At 39.3% G+C, this 22,186-nt stretch overlaps 1 protein-coding gene across 4 annotated transcripts in view; it reads left to right on the top strand.

The window, feature by feature from the left end:
- LOC136864624 (MOB kinase activator-like 4) overlaps nt 1-22,186 on the top strand; it is a 254,865-nt gene that overhangs the window by 61,968 nt on the left and 170,711 nt on the right. For all 4 annotated transcript variants that reach the window (XM_067141862.2, XM_067141865.2, XM_067141864.2 and 1 more), the window contains exon 3: nt 5,862-6,071. In XM_067141862.2, the coding sequence (XP_066997963.1) occupies nt 5,862-6,071 (210 nt within the window). The remainder of the gene's footprint in view (nt 1-5,861; nt 6,072-22,186) is intronic.

Here is a 22,186-nt window from a genome sequence, read left to right as displayed (position 1 = left end):
GAACATACAAGCAGACAGTTTATCTAGGCACCTGGTGATGGAACCTGAAGTTAGGAGCACCATTGTCGAGAGAGAGAGAGTTTCCACAAAATCACCAGAGCGAACCCAATGAACCTGTCCTTATGATCATCATGAAGGAACTTGATCTGGAAGTATTTAAGCAATGGCAAGAGCAAGACAAGCCCTGTAGGACAATGACGCAGTCGATTAGGACACAGAATACAGATAGTCGACTCATCCCGAAGGAATTAAAGATGTGCTACAAGAACTTCCGGGTTGACAGAGGACTCTTAATGTACAGATCGCACCTCTCCGACATGCCTGCAGTAGTGGTGATCCCTAGACAGCACACGACGGACATCCTTGAGAATTTCCACGACAGCACTGAAGCCGGACATCCAGGAGGTGAATAGACGTATCAGTCTATCTGACAAAGATTCTTCTGGGTCAACATGTGGAAAGACATCCTGGACTATGTGAAGGGGTGCTACATCTGCGCCTCCACTAAGGCGAACAACAGGAAGGCAGATTCCATTCAGAGAGAAAGACGGCCGCAACGCGCTTGGGAGGTCATAGCCCTGGACTTGTCCTTACCCTAGAACACCCTGGGGTAAAACAGGACTCCTAGTAATCACCGACCTCTTCACAAGATGGATTGAGGCCTTTCCGATACCAGAATCCACGATGGGACGCATCACAAGTCTTCTACAAGATGAGGCGTTCAGCCGCTATGGTTATCCATGATGCATTCTGTCAGACAACAGGAGTCAGTTCACGTCAAGGAAGTGGCAACAAATGATGACAGAATGGGGTGTGGTGCACTGGACCACCCCTGTCTACAACCCAAAGGCCAATCCAACAGAACGATGGAACCAGGAGCTGAAGAGGATGCTACGAGTCCACCTAATAGACAAGGAACGACTGTGGGAACCTCAGATACCGCAGTAAATGTTTGGCCTGCGACGACGTATCAACCGTGTCACTAGCTATTCCCCAGCAGAGGTGTTCCTTGGTCGACATCTATACGACACCGAGGATTGGGAGATTCATCCACCACCCACTTCTGTTCAAGATGATGCAGCTGTTTCTCTAACAGATTGGCAGCATAAGCAGCAGCAGGACATCAAGTAAAAGCAAGCTTTGGCCGAGAAGAGAACCTTTACCGAGGCCAAGGTTCAAGATGTCAAAGAGACCCAGATCTTCGTACCAGGTCAACAAGTGCTGCGTCGTAACCACCCAGTCAGTTACAAGATTGGAGAGTTTCACGCAAGTCTTGCACCTAAGTGGGTTGGTCCCATCGAGGTGGATAAGCAGCTGGGTCATGGGGTCTACTTACTAAAGACCAACCCTCCTGTCAAGGCCTGCGTCGGAGTTGCAGCGAGTCACCCAACCGCCGCGTATACAGAGAAAGCCTGGTATTCCCACGGGTCCACGTGAGGAGAGGCTACTAATGACACAGCTCAATCTGGTCATGAGGAGAACGCATCGACTACCACTAAAGAACGGGCTGGCAGCGAGGCGACATAAACCCCCGACACGACATGATCCGGTCAAGAGGAGGAGAGCACATCCTGCGATGTCGAGGAAGAGGGAAGATGTAATCTACGGCCAAGGCAAAATCGACGAGAGTGATAGACTGTTGAAATTGTTTCAAGTTATAGGGGGGGATATTGATGCAAGTGTAATGGACTATATAACGGGGAAACAATATTCTCTAACCCCTGGGTCTGTCTGTTAGGTCATCAGCCCAGAGGCTGGTTGGATCCTCAAATAGCACCACCAAAGGTTATGTGGTTATAAGGAAACTCCACAAACCAATGGCAGCACCAAAATGAGGCGTAGTAGGCAAGATGAGGAGTGAGGTAGTTTGCCATTGCTTTCCTCACTGGGTCAGAAAGTACTATTGCAGCACGACTGACCCTATGAGCAGAACCTTTCATAACACTCAGATGCACTAGTCATGCTCCGAATGTCATTACTCAGCACTACCCATACCCCAGCAACTTCCATATTGTCACTGCCATGGATGTTGACTGGGACTTCGGTGGAAGCTACACTTTACTCTGGCCTGTGCCAAGAGATGAATACAAAAGTACTGTATCCATCAAGAAATGACAGCAGGCAGAACCCATGGGTAAATAACAGAAATATTGACGAAGATGATGATGATGATGATGATGATTATTATTATTATTATTATTATTATTATTATTATTATTATTATTATTATTATTATTATGACTTATAAATTGTGGCTATGAAGTTGTTTACATTATTTATGTTGTTATGTCCGGACTTTATTTGGTATTATCGTGGTGTTATTACTTGTGTGTTATTTGTGAGGTTATGTCATGAATCATCTGCTGTATGTATGAGTACATTGAATGTAGGAACACATAATTAACAGTATATAATTTATTGTTGCCTGTATATTTGATGTATAAATTCAATGCAATGTTGTGCAACACACTGTAATCGTCCAGAAGAATACATCGTGCCACTGGAATTGTTTAGAAAATTCCTTACATTGTAAATGGGCTTTTGGAGACTTGAAATTACGAGAAAACCTGTTGTTTGAAATAATAACATTAAGTTATTTATTAGACCACCTAATCAATACAATATCGTCTTGGATGATTTACATAAATTTGTTAACTAATAGTGGTACATGTTTCGCCTTCCTTGAAGGCATCATCAGCCATAGTCTTAACCTTAAATTAAAAATAAGCATCTAAATAACATGTAATAATGAAATTAATTTTAAAATCTTGAAGAGATTTGAAGTAAAATAACATTAAAAATAACAATGATGGTTTAAAAATACAATGTGATGAGATATAATAGTGGAAGTATTAACAAAATTAACATTAGAAGGCTGCTAAAATAAGTGCAATGGATAAAACAACAGATTGTTATACAACAAGTAGTAAGATTGCATAAAAATAAAGTTGATAATCTGGCGGTTATAATTAGACGATGGCGAAAAATCGTATATAATCAAAGTAAAGAAGAGAGAATAAAAGTCAAAGTTAGTCGAGAGATCCGAAGTTAATCATGATCTTGAAGATAAAAGACGAAAGTCAGAGGCATATGGTGAAGTTGTAGAACACGTTGAGGATATGAAGTTGTAGAATAGAAGTTGAAGAACAGTTTCAAATAGGATCTCTATGGACCATCTCAAAATTTGAAGTAATGCTCAAATGTTGTAAATTGTGAGTTTGTAGATATTCTAGTTGTAAAAGCATATAATAGTGGAATCATTTGACGGTGACAAAGATAACTTGTAACATTATGAGTTAGAAGTATTTGCAACAGTAGACTTCTTGCTACGTGTGTTATAGCTGCAGGTTAACAAATTTATGTAAATCATCCAAGATGATATTGTATTGATTAGGTGGTCTAATAAATAACTTAATGTTATTATTTCAATCAAATATCATCAATACGGACCAAAAATGATATTTATTACGTGTAAAACCTGTTGTGTCCTATTCTTCTAGAAGCCTGGCCAGGCAACGTATATAAAGAGGCAATCTTGGGAGTTGAGAAGAATTTTTAACAAGAGTTGTGAGTGCAAATCATTAATAGAGTAACTTATGTGAATTCATGTTGGGATTGGTAGTACATTGACCTCGTATTGTGGCACTCTTTTGCTACTTCTTTGTGGTAGTGATTTATTTCAGTGTGACAGTTTAATAGTGTGTGTGTGTATAATGTCTAAATAATATGTAAATAAAGTAGTGTACACAATTGACAGCATTTTGTGTCATGTCCCTGTGGCTACAACAGTGTCACCTATGAATTATCCATGTTTCACTGCCACATAGGAGTGTTGGATTACCACAGCTGTGTATGCTAAAATATTAAATCTTTTCCAGAGGTCGTTATTATCAAATATATTTTTCTTAGTTGTCTGAAGGAGGTCTTTGCACATCTCAGGCTATGTTGTACTACAGCACCTATACCCACTGCTGATAAGAGCTGGCTACCTACACTAGTGTCCAAAAGTTAAGCATAATCACTAAACGAGGCCATACCACCTGATAGGAATGTCAGACAGATTGCTGAACAAATGGAAGCTGAATCACACAACATAAGTCACACAACTTGTCCAAAAAAAACAGTGTCAGAAAGGTTCTGATAGCTAAGGTACACCATTAACAACTAACAGAACTTGGCAATGTCTTTCACAACAGAATATGCTGTTAATAGTGTGGATGGTTACCCCTAACGGCCACACATGCTTCGCAGCGACGTGGCATGCTCTCTATCAGATGGTCCAAGAGCTCTTGTGGCAGTCAATCCCATTCCTCCGAAAGGGCAATGCGAAGGTCTTGGAGGGTCCTTGGTGGAGGCTGACGGGATTCAGTTCGCCTCTTCCATGCATCCCAGGCATGTTCTATAAAATTCAGATCCTCAGACTTGGCTGGCCAGTCCATGCGATGAATGTCTTCCCCAGCCAGAAATTTATCCACCAGAGCAGCACAGTGCGGTCGGGCATTATCGTCCATTAAGAGGAAGTCTGGACCAACCGCACCTCTGAAGAGTCAAACATATGGTCTCAGTACCTCATCCCTGTATCTCCGAGGATTAACAGTGTTCCTCGGATCACCAATGAAGATGTGCAGGTCCGTACGGCCATTCAACACGATGCCACCCCACACCATGACGCTACCACCACCATACTGGTCCCGTTCCACGATGTTCCTGTGGTGGTATCGGCTACCCGGTTCTCTCCAGATTAATGTGCGATGGGAATCGTTCTACAAACTGAAGCGGGATTTATCTGTGAAGAGCACATGCCTCCATTCGTTCATGGTCCAGTTTTGATGTTGACGGCTCCACATTAAACGGGCCGTCTCTGTGCTGGAGTGAGTTGGACGCACGTCGCTGGACGTCGGGCAAACAGCCCTGCTGTTCTGAGCCTCCGGTACCGTGTTTGCCACGAAACGGCAACCCCTGAGACGGGTGCAAGCTCCACCGACAATTGTCTTGCAGATGCACTCAGATTTCTTCGGCCGTTAAGGCCAGATATCGATCCTGCTGTGGGGTGGTTCCATGGTTGACCTGGTACTGGCCTACGAGTAACACCTCCTGTGTCTCAAAATCATCTTCAAAGCCTGGAAATGACACTTAGTTGCACATTTAAGGATACAGTGACTTAGGTCTGTGTCTGGCCTGCTTCCAGGCGGCCGAGTATTCTACCCTGCAAAACTGAGTCCAAATGGCGTCGTTGTGCCATTATGTTGTCGCGTTCACCACGAGGCTACACTCCGCACACTATAACGGGGAAAACACGACTGAGGGAATATGGGACGCAGGCACTGGCTGTGTTTACCTTGCGGTTACGCCGCTAGTCAAAGCAGGGAACTCTCCTTTCCTATACAGAGCGGACACGTAAGGTTGGTAGGTGCATATGTCATGCGATTTGCAGTCTATTTCCTGTTGCCCTGCTTGCTCGTAACTTATGCTTAACTTTTGGACACTAGTGTAGGTAGGGGAATGTATTAACATTCTGGAATGTTTCTCCATTAATTTGAGTGCCTGCTGCTCTTCGGTTGCTTCCTGGGGGCACGCTGGTATACCACCTGTCGTATGTATTAAGAATACTCTGAAGTTCTGCCCGAGACTGCAACGGCAGTGTTATCGTCCACGTACTGAAGGTCAACAGTGAATGTAATGGTTGCTTTCGTATTGGTTTTCAGCCTTTTCCAGTTGAAAAGACAACCATCAGTGTGTTATGATATACAAAACTGTACTTGTTTAATTCAGCTATTTCTTTTTGGGAACATTATATAGCAAAAGAAAAGTTTTCTAATTAAGAAGGTCCCTACCATCCTTCTGTTCCTCTTTATTTTCAGGCAGTTTTGTATGGAGCTAAATGGATTAGCTGTTCGTTTGCAAGGTGAATGCCATCCTGAAACATGCACACAAATGACTGCTACAGAGCAGTGGATATTTTTGTGCGCTGCCCACAAGACGCCAAAGGAATGTCCTGCTATAGATTACACTCGCCACACTCTTGACGGTGCTGCTTGCTTATTAAATAGCAATAAGTATTTCCCCAGCAGGTAATTTTATTATCTATATTTTCCAATTTTATTTGGTAATTATTTGGAGAAATGTTATTTTATTTTTGTCCATTGAGATGTATCACTGATCATTTAAGCCAGTTCGATATTAAAGTGTTTATAAGAATGATAGTTTTGCTGTGTGAATATTGGTGTCAAAAAATGCGTGGTAAATACATAGTGAAGTAACATTAACACACGAGGTGAAAATTTGTAACTGCTGAATGCTTGTACAGTATTACATTACCAGCATCCTACGTACTTTCTTGGAACGCATCGTACAGCTTGGCAACACTTCTAGCAAGTTCCCCTTAAAACAGTAATCACCATCGCCACTGTAGGCCTACTGTGTAACTGCTCAATTCTCACAGGAAATGTCCTAACAACTGTCAATATTGATTGGTTTGGTGTAAGCCTGAGTACAACATGGTTTAATTATGTAGTATTTTGAATCAGTCTTTGAAAAAAACAAAATAAAACATTAGAATCTCATTAGCAGATTTTTCATTGGACATTTTTTTAACATACATGGGAAAGTGTACTACTGAAAAACAAAACATTATTACCATTTCTTATGTGTTGAGACAGATGATGTTTTAAAAAATACTTTTCACAGATTTAAGTGTACTACAGACTGAAATACATATCCAGAGTGGATTTCTATTTTTTTTTTTTTTTGCCCATTTTCTATATGGCTGAATCCATGGACGTCATTAGAGGAAGGGGACAAGTGGGACATGTTCTATCTTATAATTTTCTGTGCCATGTCTCATGTCAGTGTTATATTTCTCCTGCAGTGCTAAATGTAGTTTGAATTAATTACAGTAAAAAGGAAAGTGTACTGATTTTGAAACAGACCTATCATCATAAGTGCTGTTGTGCCTATTTTGAGCAAGAAGGTAAGACTCTCTCATGATTTAGATTGTGTTAGTTCTTTGCAGGATTTGAGAATTATTGAACAGTAGTGCAGAGTAGTAGGCTGAAACAGTGCTCAGCTGGTGCTCTTCAACTGCTCTATTGTACTAACTATTATGTTGGAAAATGTGTTACTGATGGGAGAAAACTGCAGTGATCTCAGGTTGTAGCCTACCTGGAGACTGACAAGTCATCTTCATGTTTAGAATTGAAATTATTCCTAAAGAATAAATGCATTGCCCATATTAAGAATGTCAGACAAGTCCAGAAGAAATTTGTTCAGTTTTTGGTTTCAAATTTAAGTGCCCTTTTGTGGTTGGTTTTACTAAATTCAAGCTGTGAAACAGGAAGAAGTGTCAGTACTCATTGCTGCTTAGAAATATACAGTCGAACCATGATATCTCGAACCTCCATTGCTCAAATTTTCAGTATCTTGAAGTAACTTAAATTTCCCAGTCGTTTGTCCTATTCTTCACGTGTATTTATTTCTCTATTACTCGAAATTCGGTTACAAGAATTCTTGAAGCAAACATTTCGTCCCTTGTAGCAAAAAATATTCTAACTCAAATTTTGTGCGATACGGCATTTGTTGTTTGTGAGGAAGATTTAACCAGTAAAGAAAGGGTTACAGTGATGCTGGGAGCTAATGTGACAGGAGCCAAAAAACTAAAACTTCTAGTGATTGGAAAATCGGCAAAGCCTTGCTGTTTCTCGGGTGTGAATTAATTATCGATCACGTACAAAAGCAACCCCCAAAGTCGCGGATGACAAGCTCCATTTACGAATCTCGGCTGCGTGGTGTTGACAAGAAGTTGCAATGTGAAGGGAGGGAAAGTTAACAATAACAAACAGAAGAGACTGATGGATTTTTTTTCAAAGGTTTTAACGGAGGTATGTTTCTTGTTTCACTACTGTACGTAATGTATCCTGTCTTCTAAACAGTTACTATAATAAGGGTTTATTGAAGTGATGCCGTAAAATAGAGTTTTACATTATTTTTAACAGTATTTAATATACATTCGGTATAAGCCCATCGATACATATGATTCAATTATGTGCTATACATGCTCAAAAACTGTATTCTCTATAACTCAAAATAAAATTTAGCTCCCAAGCTGATTTGAGATACCACTGTATTTATATTCTACTATAATTCAGAAAAGACTAAACCATGTGACAGTTCACCATACACACAGTGCTGACAACAAAAAAGTTCGTTACAGAGAGAGTTGGTCACTTGGTTAGGGAATCTTGCATTTGGGAGATGTTAGATTTAAATTTCACTGTCGGCAGCCCTGAAAATATTTTACTGTCATTTCCCATTTTCTCTCCAGGTAAATGTACCGTAATTAAGGCCACTGTCACTACCTTCCCATCCTTGTGTCATTGAAAACCTTTGATGTGTTGGTGTGACATTAAACCACTAGCAAAAAAAAGAGAGAGAAAGAAAAAAGAAAAAAATTAGGAGTTTTGTTTCGAAGTATGACAGGGGGGGAAACTCAGTTTGGAACTTGCTGTTAAGTCATCTGGTTTCCTTCGGTGAGTCAGTTTATTGTTTATGAATTAAATGTGTATTGTGTTGACATAAATGAATATATTGTTTATCTTTTCAACTAGAACAGTCTAATTTGTAAAACCAGTTTGGTGTGCTTGTATACTTACGAATTATAGATTTTTTCCAGCACATAAGTAATAATATTATTATTTATTGGTGACAAAAGGTTCCATGAGCCTCTGGCTCATGATAGAGACTGTACAGTACATATTTTTCTTAAGGTGACACAATTATTACATTTCATATACAATAGCTTTTTCAGTAAAGTGACAAGTACATTTTTGGATAACTAAGACATAGTTTATTTTTAACATGTTAGCATCCTAGTTTTTCAGAAGTATGTTCAGATATTGCATGGCTGTAAGATATTATATATGGACAATATATTATTGTATTAATCAAAGTAACTTATATAGATATATTAAGATATCTGTATAAGAGTAATATTCCTTCAGTTTTTTCTTAAAACATATAACCGATTTACAGTTCTTTACAGTAGCGGTGGCTTCACACGTTTTCATATGAGAACGTTATTTCACGCAATAACTGCCAATGATATACTATCAAGTTTACAGTCGTAGTTACTGGTATGTCGCACAACTTGCACTACAGGAGGATCAGTCTCGAGATCTGCGACGAGAGTCTCGAGCGAGAGCGTTGCCCATCACTACTGTATATGGTGTCATCATCAGCCTAAAATTGTAACCAGGCAAAAGCACATATTAAATTGTCTTTACAATGTACACAGATGACACAACACATGTTACAGAATTACATACTAAAGTTAAAATAATATGAAATATGTGCCACTTGTTTTCTTTACAACACGTTATAGCGTAATAGTCTTATATTGTTTTTGTGCTACTGTATTAAGATCACTGGTAATGGAAACCAAGATGTGATTAAATATAGGTTAAAAGTCTGATGTACAAATTAAAATCTTGATGAACGTGTAAAAATCGTGTTCTTCTAGTGAACGTGAAGAACAACAGTTATTGTTGTTAAACATGTTCTTGAAATTCTTTGTATTACCGGCACTTTATGAGGTGGTGGGATTATACAAGTAGGCCTTAGTTGTTCAGGCCACTGTTATTCCCAGTCCACTAGGGATTGCAAAGCCTATAAGAAAAAGAAGCCTATTTAGATGGATGTAAATTTAAGATGGGGCAAGACAAAATTTGTGTTACCTGTGTAGTAAGATATATATGGGGCTTACCTTGTGCAGCGTGCCTTACAGCTTGTTATGTTGAGAGGAGTAACTGGAGCTGCCAGCCGTGGCAACCAGTTGCGCATTTCCTCTGTGTAATGTCACTAAATCTTGGGAAATAGTGAAGAGAGAATGATGTTCTATTAGCCTCTGCAAAAACGTTTCTCAAATCTGCAGACATGGCATAAAAAATGTGAGCCTTCAAATTCTTAGACATGCCACGGATCAGTGGCAGAGTTATAATGCGTCTACTATACCTGACGCTTAGTAAAATTAAGTTTTACAGACAGCATGAATATTTTTGTGATGGATCGTCGTATTGTAAAGATAGGTGGAACAGATACTGCCGGCAAATTTTCAACGGGTTCTCGTCGATATTATGGTGCCAATTTTCCGTTAATAATTATTAAACACTCTGAAATGTAGAATAATTTTGCAGCCGCAAGAAAATGCGGCATAGGCGTAACTAAAGCCAATATTTGGCGTTAACATGAAGACTGATAGCTAAAAAATGCGTACTGTACAAAAATGCATTCAGTGGCTCTCAACAAGAGCGCATTAGAGGAATCAAAGATGAAATTTTGAGGTACGTGCACTAAAAATGCAGGGACAGAATGACCATACTACTTGTTCGTTGACCTTGAATGTCCGCGATTAGGCCTATACATCGCTAGCCGCTGAAGTCGGCCGAACCCAGCAAGCGAGACGTGTGTGTAGCGGCACCTGGTTGTACCTGATGCTGAGTAAAAGTAACCGTTTTATAGGCAGCAAGAATATTTTTCTGATGGATCGTCGTATTGTAGAGACGCGTGAAATAAATATTGCCAGCAAATTTTCAACAGGTTCTTTTCGATACTATGACGCCAATTTTAACTTTCGGTTATTAAACCCGTGGAAATAAGGACTAATTGTGCAGCCGCAAAAAAAAAAATACAGCGAACTAAACCACTGTTCAGTGTTGGCATGAAGACAAAAAAAGTCTAAAAATGCGTACTGTACAAGAAAGGAATTCATGTGATTTTACGAAGTACCTTTTAAGCCTGATTTAAATTTTTTGAAGGAAGAGTGGGGTCGTATTGCATTTAGGCTTGCCTGGGATAAAATTAAATACAGTAAAACCTGTCTTAACGGACACCTCTCACCGGCGGACACCCCTCATTGGCGGACGATTTTCTAGGTCCGTAATTAAATGCCATGTTGTGTATGAGTAATTTACCCCTCTTATACGGACACCCTTTATTACGGACACGGACACACCATAGCCACGAGAAACTCCAATTAAACCTCTCCTAACGGACACTTTCTTTTTCAAAAAATTCTGTATTTGTGTCCTGTACAGTATGTATTTGCTTACTTTTTGCACAGCCGGTACTTCCAAGAATCACAGACACCGTAACTTTTGATTCTGGCTGTACACATTCTTGGAAGGCAACACTATGCTACGCTAACACTTCTGGAAGTTGTGTGATCTGACATGTTCGACAGCCCTGGAATTCATACCTTCACTGTCACGTTACTTTTCATTGACTCGTGGGCTTTTGATGTGTTCAATTTTACGTTAGTAAGTGTGTGTAAACATGGCTCCAAGGAAGTTTTTAACTTTAAAAGAAAAGGTAGGCATAATAGACTATCATAAACATGAGAAGTGTGGTGTGCGTAAACTGTCCGAAGCGTTTAAGATTGGAAAGACACAGGCAGCTGAAATTGTGAAAAAGCAAGAGGAACTAGTGAAAGAATGGCATTTAAATGGCAACAAACAGCGCATTAAACTGTTTCAAAGTGGTAGTGGAGCTCTCATTGGCAAGGCAACGCTAGAGTGGTTCGCTAAAATAAGAAGTCAGAATGTCCCTGTCTCAGGACCAATGATACAAGCAAAAACGTTAGAATTTGCGACAGAATTAGGTATTGGAGATTTCAAAGCCTCGAATGGCTGGCTAGAAAGATTCAGAAAGCGACATGGTATCAACTTCAGAGTGATTTGTGGAGAATCATCCAGTGTTAATATGGAGATTGTTGACAACTGGCAAGAAAAAATACCTTCAATCATAGACGGGTATGCTCCGGAAAATAATTTGAATGCCGATGAAACTGGATTATTTTCCCGTGCTTTACCCGACAAAACTTTGTGTTTCAAAGGAAATCATTGTACTGGTGGAAAAGTTGCGAAAGAACGTCTTACTGTCTTGTTATGTGCAAGTATGAGTGGAGAACGGGAGGAGCCCCTTGTGATAGGAAAAGCTGCAAAACCAAGGTGTTTTAAAAATATGGACGTTACGAAGTTTGGCATTGAATGGAAAGCGAATAGGAAAGCATGGATGACCAGAGAAATAATGACAGAGTGGCTAGGACAATTGGACAGAAAAATGATACGCCAGGGGCGAAAAGTGTTATTATTCTTCGATAGTGCAGCATCGCATCCGGATACAATTAAGTTGCAAAATGTGAAGATCGTCTTTCTCCCACCAAATGTAACATCAGTTTCTCAGCCGCTTGACCAAGGAGTGATCCAGAACTTCAAGGTTATGTACAGACAGTTAGTGATGAAGCACATAGTATCAAAACTTAACGGGAATGAAGTAACCCTTCAAACACTGACAAAGGGGCTGAATGTTCTCCAAGCAATTTCATGGATAACCAGTGCATGGAAAAATGTCACGGCCTCAACAATTCGTAACTGCTTTCTGAAAGCTCGGTTTCCCGCTAGTGGTGGACATCCCGAAATAGAATCGGATACCCTTCCTGACAGCATGGAAACAACACAAGAGTTGATTAATGCAGCAGGTTACAGTGTACAAGTGAACACCTATATCGAAATTGATTCATATATTCCAACAGAGTGTGAGAGTGGAGACACAAAAACGATTCTTCAGTCAATCCAAGGGAAGAGGGACGAAAATGAAGATTCTGACGAAAGCGGGAGTGAAGGTGATGCTAATGACGACTTTGAAGTAAATACGGAAATGAATGTGCTGCCAATAACCTCGTACAGTGAGGCTCTCGGCATTGTTAAGCGACTGAAAGAATTTTATTACAAACAAAACGATGAAAAAGGTGTAAATTTGACCCAGGATTTAATTGCACATAGTGAAACCATCATTGCTAAACCGAAATGGACAAAACAAACGAACATTAAGGATTTTTTCAAGTGCTAATGTTTTACTGTACTGTGCTAGATATTGCTACATCTATAGTAATAGCCACGTAACGAAATACCCCAGAAAGTAAATATCGCCGCCCGATGCTCTTCTTTTCTCTATTTTGTAATGGCTGATCACTGCTGCCAACCTGCCTGGTTACATATTAAAATCACCAGACATAACCAAACAAACTAACCTCAATGTAAACACCGATAATAAATGTTTCCCTACCCTAGTAAATGATAAAAGTTAAGATGAAATAAATCAAGATATTCATAATTAAGTCGGTTTCCACGCTCAATGAGAAATTTAGGAAATAAACACCCTTTCTCACTCAAATTAATGTTGCATATATCTGTCTTTATTTTGATATGCAGTAGGCGTACTATAACCATATTCTTGAAAATAGGGGCGTGTTAAACGATGCAATTTGTTTAATAAGTCTTTGCAGTGTGATTTTCGAAAGTCCAATGACTTCCCTTTCTTTTGCGCGAACATTTCCTTCTCTCTTCAATACCGGTAACCCGTAGCCTAAGGAGAGAGATTGGGCATATTTTCAGCCTGCAGGCTGGTTATATCTTCACGGTTATCAGGAAACATATAGGAATACTAATGTGCCAAGCTACGTGAACGGAAATTAGGTCAGCTTCAAGCTCACTGCACAATTGAATATTAGTTCTACTATCTACTTCTATCGTTTTCACATACACCGAGGTGCCAGTATTTCGTCCCGCAAGAGTTCTTTATGTACCAGTAGATCTAGACATGAGGCTGGAGTATTTGAGCACTTTCAAATACCGCCGAACTCGAATCCGCCAACATGAGCTAGTCATACATTCTCTCCTTCACTCGCTTAAAAGAATGTTAACTATACTATTATATTACTATAACTGCATTCTTAAAGAAAGGGGGGAGGGAATATAGATTGAATAATTCATTGTGGTTTCTGCAAGTTCAAGGACTTACCACATAAGACATATGTCCTTCCTTTTAATAATAATGCTAACAGCTTTACATCCCACTAAGAACTTTTACGGTTTTCGGCATTTGGCATTTTAAACATATTTTCAGCTTACAAGTTGGTGTATCTCAAGCTTACAACATTACCAGATTTTTACATATATATTGGCTTAAATCACATGAAGACAGGTTGTGATGCAAGAATTGGATAGGAAAGAGGGCTAGGATTTAAGATGTAAATAAGCGTACAGACACAGCACTAGCCTGAAATGAAAATGACGGGCAAAAAAAAACTTCAGACCTGCCAACTGTGGGGTTCGAATACATCACCATCTCCTGAAACCAAGCTAACAGCAATGTGATCAAACTGCACAGCCAGTTCACTCAGTTTCCTATGACGCGTAATAGGCCTACCACATGGGCGACCCACTTACCTGTATATGGATCTTCAATTCTTCAATTATACATGTATGCAAAAACATTATGCACCTTAGTAAGAGGTACTTCCCTAGTTGGTTCTCTGATTGGTGCACGTATAACAAATATGTTTGGGAAGAAATACTTTTATTTTATATTTATTTATATCATAAAGAAGTCATGTTGTCATAGCAAAACGAATACGCAACGAAGAAATGAATCCGAAGAGATAAGCATTATTTACTGCATTAAATATTAGTTTATTTACATGTTAAGCGATATGTAGTAGTAATAACAATAACAACAACAAACGTGTGCAATAAGGAAAAAGGAAATAAATACAAGTAAATATAAATATAATTTACAACATTTAGAGCCATTCCATGGTCACTGAATTACAAAGCAGGGGTATGAATAAACAAACATAATAAACATGAATACTAATATTTAAAAAGCAAAAAGCAAAGTCATCTCCGTACAAACCATGAAAGCCATTGGAAAGGGGGAAGGTGAAGGCTTCCACTATCCATGACGTTGGCACTTGGTGGGGTGGGGTGGAGTGGTTAGCTCAACGCATGACCGCCTTTGCCCCCAATAGTTAACTGGTACTCATTTATCATACGCAAAACATTCCTTCCAAATTACGTTAAACCTCTGTCACTCATTATTATTATTAATAAATTGCAAATGGGAAATACCCCGGTGGCAACGGTCACTTACAGTAATGTGATAATAAAGTTAACATAATTACCCAACTACAACAAAGAAACAAACAAACAAACAAACAACAAGAGTACAAGAAGCAGATATATGGAAGGAAAATATAACAAGAATTACTGCTAGTTTAATATTCTAAATCGAGCAACATCATATACAAATTCACACACAACTTAAGTATTTACAGTGCTTAACAATTTGGCTTACAATATTATAGGTTGACCTTACTACTAGCTTAACATTATAAGTGATAATAAAGTGAAGTTAAACCGTAATTACCCTACAACAACAACAACAACAACATTACAACAAGCAAGAAATACTACTAATTAAACTTTCTAAATCCAGTGTCATTATATACATATTCACACACAACTTAAGTATTTCCAGTACTTAACACTACAAATTACAATACTATAGATTGAACTTACTACTAGCTTAACACTACAAGTGATAATAAAGTTAAATCATACTACCCAACAACTACAACAACTCAAGTACAAAAAGGAATTCCATGGAAAAAAATATTACAAGAAATACTACTAGTCATTCTAAATCCAGCATCATGTACAGTTTCATACACAATTTAATTATTTCCAATACATCCGTATGCTGGTTTCTGGCCCTAATTTTATGCTTATGATAATTTCTCGATAAGTATGAGGGAGGTTAGATAGATAGATAGATAAAGAATGGGTGAACCCTGCCTTCGCAGGGCTCCACACGTAGGTCTGTGAAGACCCTTTGTGTCCCTTAAACGGGTTTGCCTAGTCCAGACCTAGTGCTCCTATAAAGGATACCAGTGCCCGGATGTTGGCATTCCTGATGTCTTCCAGGCTCACGAAATGTGAGCCAAGGTATCGATGTCTAGTGCTTGCAAGAGCCTCACACTGACATAACACATGCGTGGAGGTCTCCTCCTCCCTACCGCATCTTCTACACATCGGATCCTGACTGATTTTCATGATGTGTAGGTGTCTCTGTAAGGTATTGTGGCCTGTCAACAGTCCAACTACCATTCGCATTCTGGTCCTATTCAAATTTATCAGGACCTTTTTATAACTTTGGCTAGGCCCTTTGATAAGTTCACGTGCCTGCCTTGCTATAGTTAACCTCTTCCAAATGTCTTAAGTGAGACTGGTTTGTCCACTGGGATATTACCAGTTTCACGCTTCGGAGTGACACTCCCAGGAAGGGCTCTGGTCCTATAAAAGGACCTTTTGAGCCTTGTTTCGCTAGTTTGTCAGCTTCTTCATTTCCACTGATACCTGTGTGCCCAGGGACCCGTAATAGGGTAACTGAGCTAAATTCACACAGCTGATCTAACATCCTTTGGCATTCCCATACCATTTTTGATGTTGTTTTAACTGCACATAGTGCTTTTAACGCTTCCTGGCTATCGCTGCAAATAGTGATACAATGAGGGAGGTTATAACCTATTCCTAATACAACTCCAAGCAGCCCTTCCCGTATAGCTCTTATAAAGACCACACAGGCGAGCTCTAGTTCTTCTAGATTCAAGACTTTCCCAATTAATGGTATTCCTTCTATTCCCAGTTACGAAACGCATCGCTCTTCTTTGAACTTTCTTTAGGGAATTTATTAAACCAACATGCAGATCCATATTCGAGAATGGGTCTTACAACGTATTTATAAGGTTTATTTAAACCTACTAGGGTGGTGAGCACATAAATAAGAATTCAATGAAAGTATTTTCCTTCTGGACCTTCATGCCAGACAGATTTTTTTTTTAAACAAATTTTTTTTCACTATAATATGATTTATCTATAGAGCAAAACCGCTATGCAGTGTGCGTATCATAGCAATCGAGATGGAATTGGTAATGTACTATGTATCTGTAGAGCCTATATACGACTTTTTACAATTACTTCTAAAGTGAATTTCAGCTGTGTGACAACGCTGAAAAGACTATGGACTTAGAGATTGGTATTCCTGAAGAGGGTTTTCTACACTTTCCCATTTTCACACATTGATTCAAGAGTCTGTATTGACTTGTGACAAAACCACTGTATTCTTCCGAAAACCACTGATAGGGACAGGTTTGGTTGTGATCCACCGAAAACAAATTATAATGACCGGTTAGGTAGTGATCCATCGAAAACCACTGATTGTCGCAGGGTTAGGTTAGGTTTGACAGGATTTGTAATTGAGCGACTGTTGTCATTGAAAAAACTGTCGTGACGACTGAAGGCAATAAACATAAAACTGAATCCATTGGTCTACAAAGTTTTCATTCAGTAGATACGCTAGGAACTGGCGAACCAAAACCGTACATACAAAGTTTACAGGAATCAACAAAACAGGATATTAATTCGTGGTACTCATTGTTCTTTAAAGAGAAGAAATATCCTGTCAACAATAGCTGCAGTGAACATGCTTTTTCACTATTATTGTCTGGCCCCATGGCTAAATGGTTAGCGTGCTGGCCTTTGGTCACAGGGTGTGGGTTTGATTCTCGACAGGGTGGGGAATTTGAACCACCGTTGGTTAATTTCTCTGGCACGGGGGCTGGGTGTATGTCGTCTTCATCAACATTTCACTATTATTGTGTAAAATAGAAACTTACTAGTTTTGATAAGTACAGTATGTTCAACAGCGACTCCTGAATGATGACGCGCAGGATGCTAATCTATGTTCCAGACTATTTCTACTTAAAAAATTGTATTTGTCCTTTAATGTGATTTTGCAATTTTTGCTGAATATTTATGTGGCTGAAATGAAGGTGGATAAGCTACATGGTCTCCTTTATATAGGAAGAATGTATCGTGGAAATTAACTCAATTTCGGTTTCATGTACATTACAGTTTCTCTAAGATATATTGATAGTAATTCAGTCATGTACGACGACGATGTATTTCATGGTAAAGACAGCTGCCTCTGTGGATCAGTGGTAGAGTGACGGCCTCCGAATCCCAATATAGCGGGTTCAAACCCGGCAGAGGTAGTCGGATTTTTGAAGGGCAGAAAAAAGTCCATTCGACACTTCATGTCGTACGATGTCGGCATGTAAAAGATCTCTGGTGACACATTTGGTGTTTACCCGACAAAATTCATTAAATCTCAGCCACAGACGCCCAAGAGAGTTTCGGTTTACTCGGTCTGCCATCTAGTGGGCCTAGAGTATAACGGAACGTCAAAATTGACGAGCAGACAGCCAGATGGCGTCAACTTGAAATGTCTGCACATGGTAGCTGAGGCCATACGATTATTATTATTATTATTATTGTTATTATGGTAAAGACAAATTACTTTGCAATGCTATCTATCTTAATGGTAATGTACTATGTACCTCTACTAGTGTAGGCTACTGAGTGCTTGATTCGAAGCAGTGTATCGATTCATTCAGTGTCCGAGTGAATCGATTCACAGGAACGGCAAGCTCATGGCACACAAATCATGCACAATCACGGCTCAGTGAGCCACACGACACACACGGCTCCTTATAGGCACACTGGACACTGGCGGGGAGTCGAGCTTTCGCTGCAGTGAGCCACAGTGAATCATGGCACACTGAAAGAATCGTACGCAGTCATGGATCAGTGAGACACAACGCACACATGGTTCATTATCGGTACACTGGACATTGGCGGGGAGCCGAACTTCCTCTGAAGCAATACATACAGAGTCATGGTACACTGAAAAAATCGTATGCTATAATGGACTCTCGAGCTCAGCTCATTTGAAAATAATACCTATTCGCATCCACTGTCCTCTTCTTACAGGGAGTTTTAAACAATACATGGATTTATTTGCAGTGTTAAAAAGATAGAACACAATTCCAAAGTACCTAGGTTGTAAGTAGGTAGTCAATTAGGTTATTCTAATTACTGTATTAGTTTAATCAATCAGTATCTTTATAAGTAGTTGACGTTCGACAGTTACTTAAACTCAGCTCTCTAGCCTCCACACCTGGCTGAGTGGCTCAAACGGTCGAGGCGCTGGCCTTCTGAACCCAACTTGGCAGGGCCGAGCTCAGTGCGGTGGTATTTGAAGGTGCTCAGCCTCATGTCAGTAGATTTACTGACACATAAAAGAGCTCCTGCAGGACTAAATTCCAGCACCTCGACGTCTCAAAAAAAACCTAAAAGTTGATAGTGGGACATAAAGCCAATAACATTATTATTTAGCCTACCCTATGACTATGAGTCATGCTCATGACCACTCGAAATTGTCTGTTTTATATTTGGAAGAACCACTCGGTATTCTCTTAGTTTGTATGTCGCATCATTGCACAATACTTCAATAATCGAATCACGAGGTTACCGATGTACGTGGACAGTGAGTATGTAAGTAGACTGATGCAATAGATTAAATAAATGATGTTTAATCAGAAAACCAGTGGGCTACTGTACATCTCCTGTAGCCTATACAAAATATGACGATTTTAAAAAAGCCTCTGCTGATAGAAAAAGACATTTTCAAAGATGACCGAGTTAGCTGGCCGTGCGTTTAGGGTCGCGTAGCTATGAGCTTGCATTCGGGGAATGGTGGGTTCAAATCCTACCGTCGGCAGCCGTTAAAATGGTTTTCGGTGGTTTCCCATTTTCACACCAGACACATGCTTGTGCTGTACCTTAATTAAGACCACGGCCGCTTCCTTCCCACTTCTAGCCCTTTCCTATCTCTTCTATCCTCTTTGTCGCCATAAGACCTATCTGTGTTGGTGCGACGTAAAGCAAATTGATTTATATTTAATATGTGGGCTACTTATTGTGTACACAGGTATTTTTATATGTAATTCTCTCTATATATATACAGTATACGTGAGTTGTGACTTTCAGAGAACTGTGGAAAACCATTAGATAGTGTATAAAATTTAAGTTATGTCAGTATTTTAACAGGCGTACAATGTTTACATCGCGTATTGGTGACAGAGTGCTGTCTCCCTCTCTCTCTCCCCCCCTTGCCCGCTCCTCATCACATTGCGCCACAGCAGTTCTAGATAATTCCACTCCGATTGGACACTGATCCCCACCTGCACATCTATACCGCCCTGTAACTTGTAGATACACAATTCCCACAATTTTGAAATGTAACTTCGTTATATCAGAAAGGACGGGGCAATCAGAAATGTATTATTTCCCAGCAAAGTTATAACATTCTTAATCTCATGGAATGGCTCTTACAATGGTACAGCTAACTCCTCGGCTTCTCTTCTTTCTTCTTCTTCTCCTTCTTCATCTTCCTCCTCCGATTCACTGCTTCCATGATGAATGACTAGTTCCTCCACTTCAGGAAGACCTCTCACCTCATTATTGTAGAACTCGACAATCTTCTTCTCAGTGTGTTTTACTTCATTTCTCCACATCTCTGCTGTCACCTATAAGATATATTGAAGTATCACAACCTGACAAGTATATTATAAACTCCACTTGCATATATCCAATAAATAACATTTCCACTTGGCCTACCTGATCAAGAGATTCTTTCCACACAGCTGTAGCTCTGTCCAATCCGTGACCAGGTCTTGAAGCCACTGTTTTGTTATAATACTGTTTTGCCACAGACCATACAAATTCGATGGCATTGAAAAATGAGTGGTATGGAGGAAGTCGTAAGACAGTATGGCCTTCACTGTGCAGCATCTCGTCAACAATGTACCTGGTTTTAAAGAAACAGAGAAATATTGTTATGCATACATGAAAGTCAAATACACGAGTGTAAACAACATTATCTAAACTTATGTTTACGTGCTTCTGTACCTCTTTAAGTGACTTCGATTCATATTACACAACCGTTGCAGCTCATCTTTTGTGGCATTTTCTGGTGGAGAAACTCCATTCTGCCTTAACCATGACTGTAAATTAAAGGAAAAATAAAAATTAATTTCTGTAACATCATTAAACATCATTCACTAGAAGGAAATATTCAATTAAGTATAATTACCACTAATTGATCCTTCCTCCATTTCGTTGTTGGTTGATGCTCAACAAGCTTACAGTGATATGGTGCATTATCCATTACAATAACACAGGGTCCTATATTTCTTAATCCTACGATTAATTGCGTCTTCACCCACATCTGAAATTTCTCGCTGTTCATAGCACCATGGTAATCCTGATTTCTCTTCAAGTTTGTAGCAAATATCAAATCAGCACCTGTAAGAATTTTAAGTTTTAGTATGAAGTTATTTGTTCTAAAAAAAGTATAGGCCTATTAATAAAAAATGTGATTTCTGTTGAATGATACAAAAAGCTGTCTGATTTTAAGTAAAACCAACTACTGTGTAGCAAAGTCACCTGATGATGAAGTCAATTAATTACTACTTACACTACTTTATCGTAACATCTCTCATGAATGTATCTCCATTAGTAGGCCTATATCTGGATTAGAAGTCCACGATCACTTGCATAAAAGAAATAAGTATAAACACCCATTTCAATACCTTAGAACAAATGTAATTGCTGCGAACACTGAACCTATATCAGGCAGTAAGAAATAAGAAGCTTGGAAGGTGTTCAACAGTCAGGTATCAAGCACTGATTCAGGTGGAGATTGTCGAATGCAGAATAAACATAATAAATAGGCCTACAATACAAGTAATTTACTGATACAAATATCCAGTAATATTATATGAAAATACACTGAGTAAGTTTTGATTGAAATACCTCTCTAAGGTTAATCATTGGCCTAAAGTGAATACCTGCAAGTCTTTTTAATAACAGTGGAGAAGTCAAAATCAAAAACCACGTACAGAGCTCAATGAGCGGTAAGTTATAATGCCACTTCCGATCTAGTGCCAGTCAATTTCAATCAATCAGTCACCACTGATCTGCACTTAGGACAGAAGATGTAGTTTCAGGGATAGGCCTAGTATTTTCTTCAATAATTGCAAAGAATTTGGAAATTTATTGAACATCTCCCTTGGTAAATTATTCCAATCCCTAACTCCCTTCTTAAAAAAAAACAAATATTTGCCCCACTTTTCATCAACTTTAGCACTGTACTGTGATCTTACCTACTTTTAAAATACCACTGAAACGTATTCGTCTACCAATGTCATTCCACACCACCTATCCACCGACAGCTCGGAATGTACCACTTAGTCCAGCAACTTGTCTCCTTTCACCCAAGTCTTCCCAGCCCAAACCCGACAAAATTTTTGTAACGCTACTCTTTTGTCAGAAATCACCCACAACAAATCGTGCTTCTGTCTTTTGAACTTTTCCAATTCTCAAACCAAGTA

Source organism: Anabrus simplex, chromosome 2 (assembly GCF_040414725.1).
Source record: "Anabrus simplex isolate iqAnaSimp1 chromosome 2, ASM4041472v1, whole genome shotgun sequence".
NCBI lineage: Eukaryota > Metazoa > Arthropoda > Insecta > Orthoptera > Tettigoniidae > Anabrus > Anabrus simplex.
This window is presented reverse-complemented; position numbering and strand designations above follow the sequence as displayed.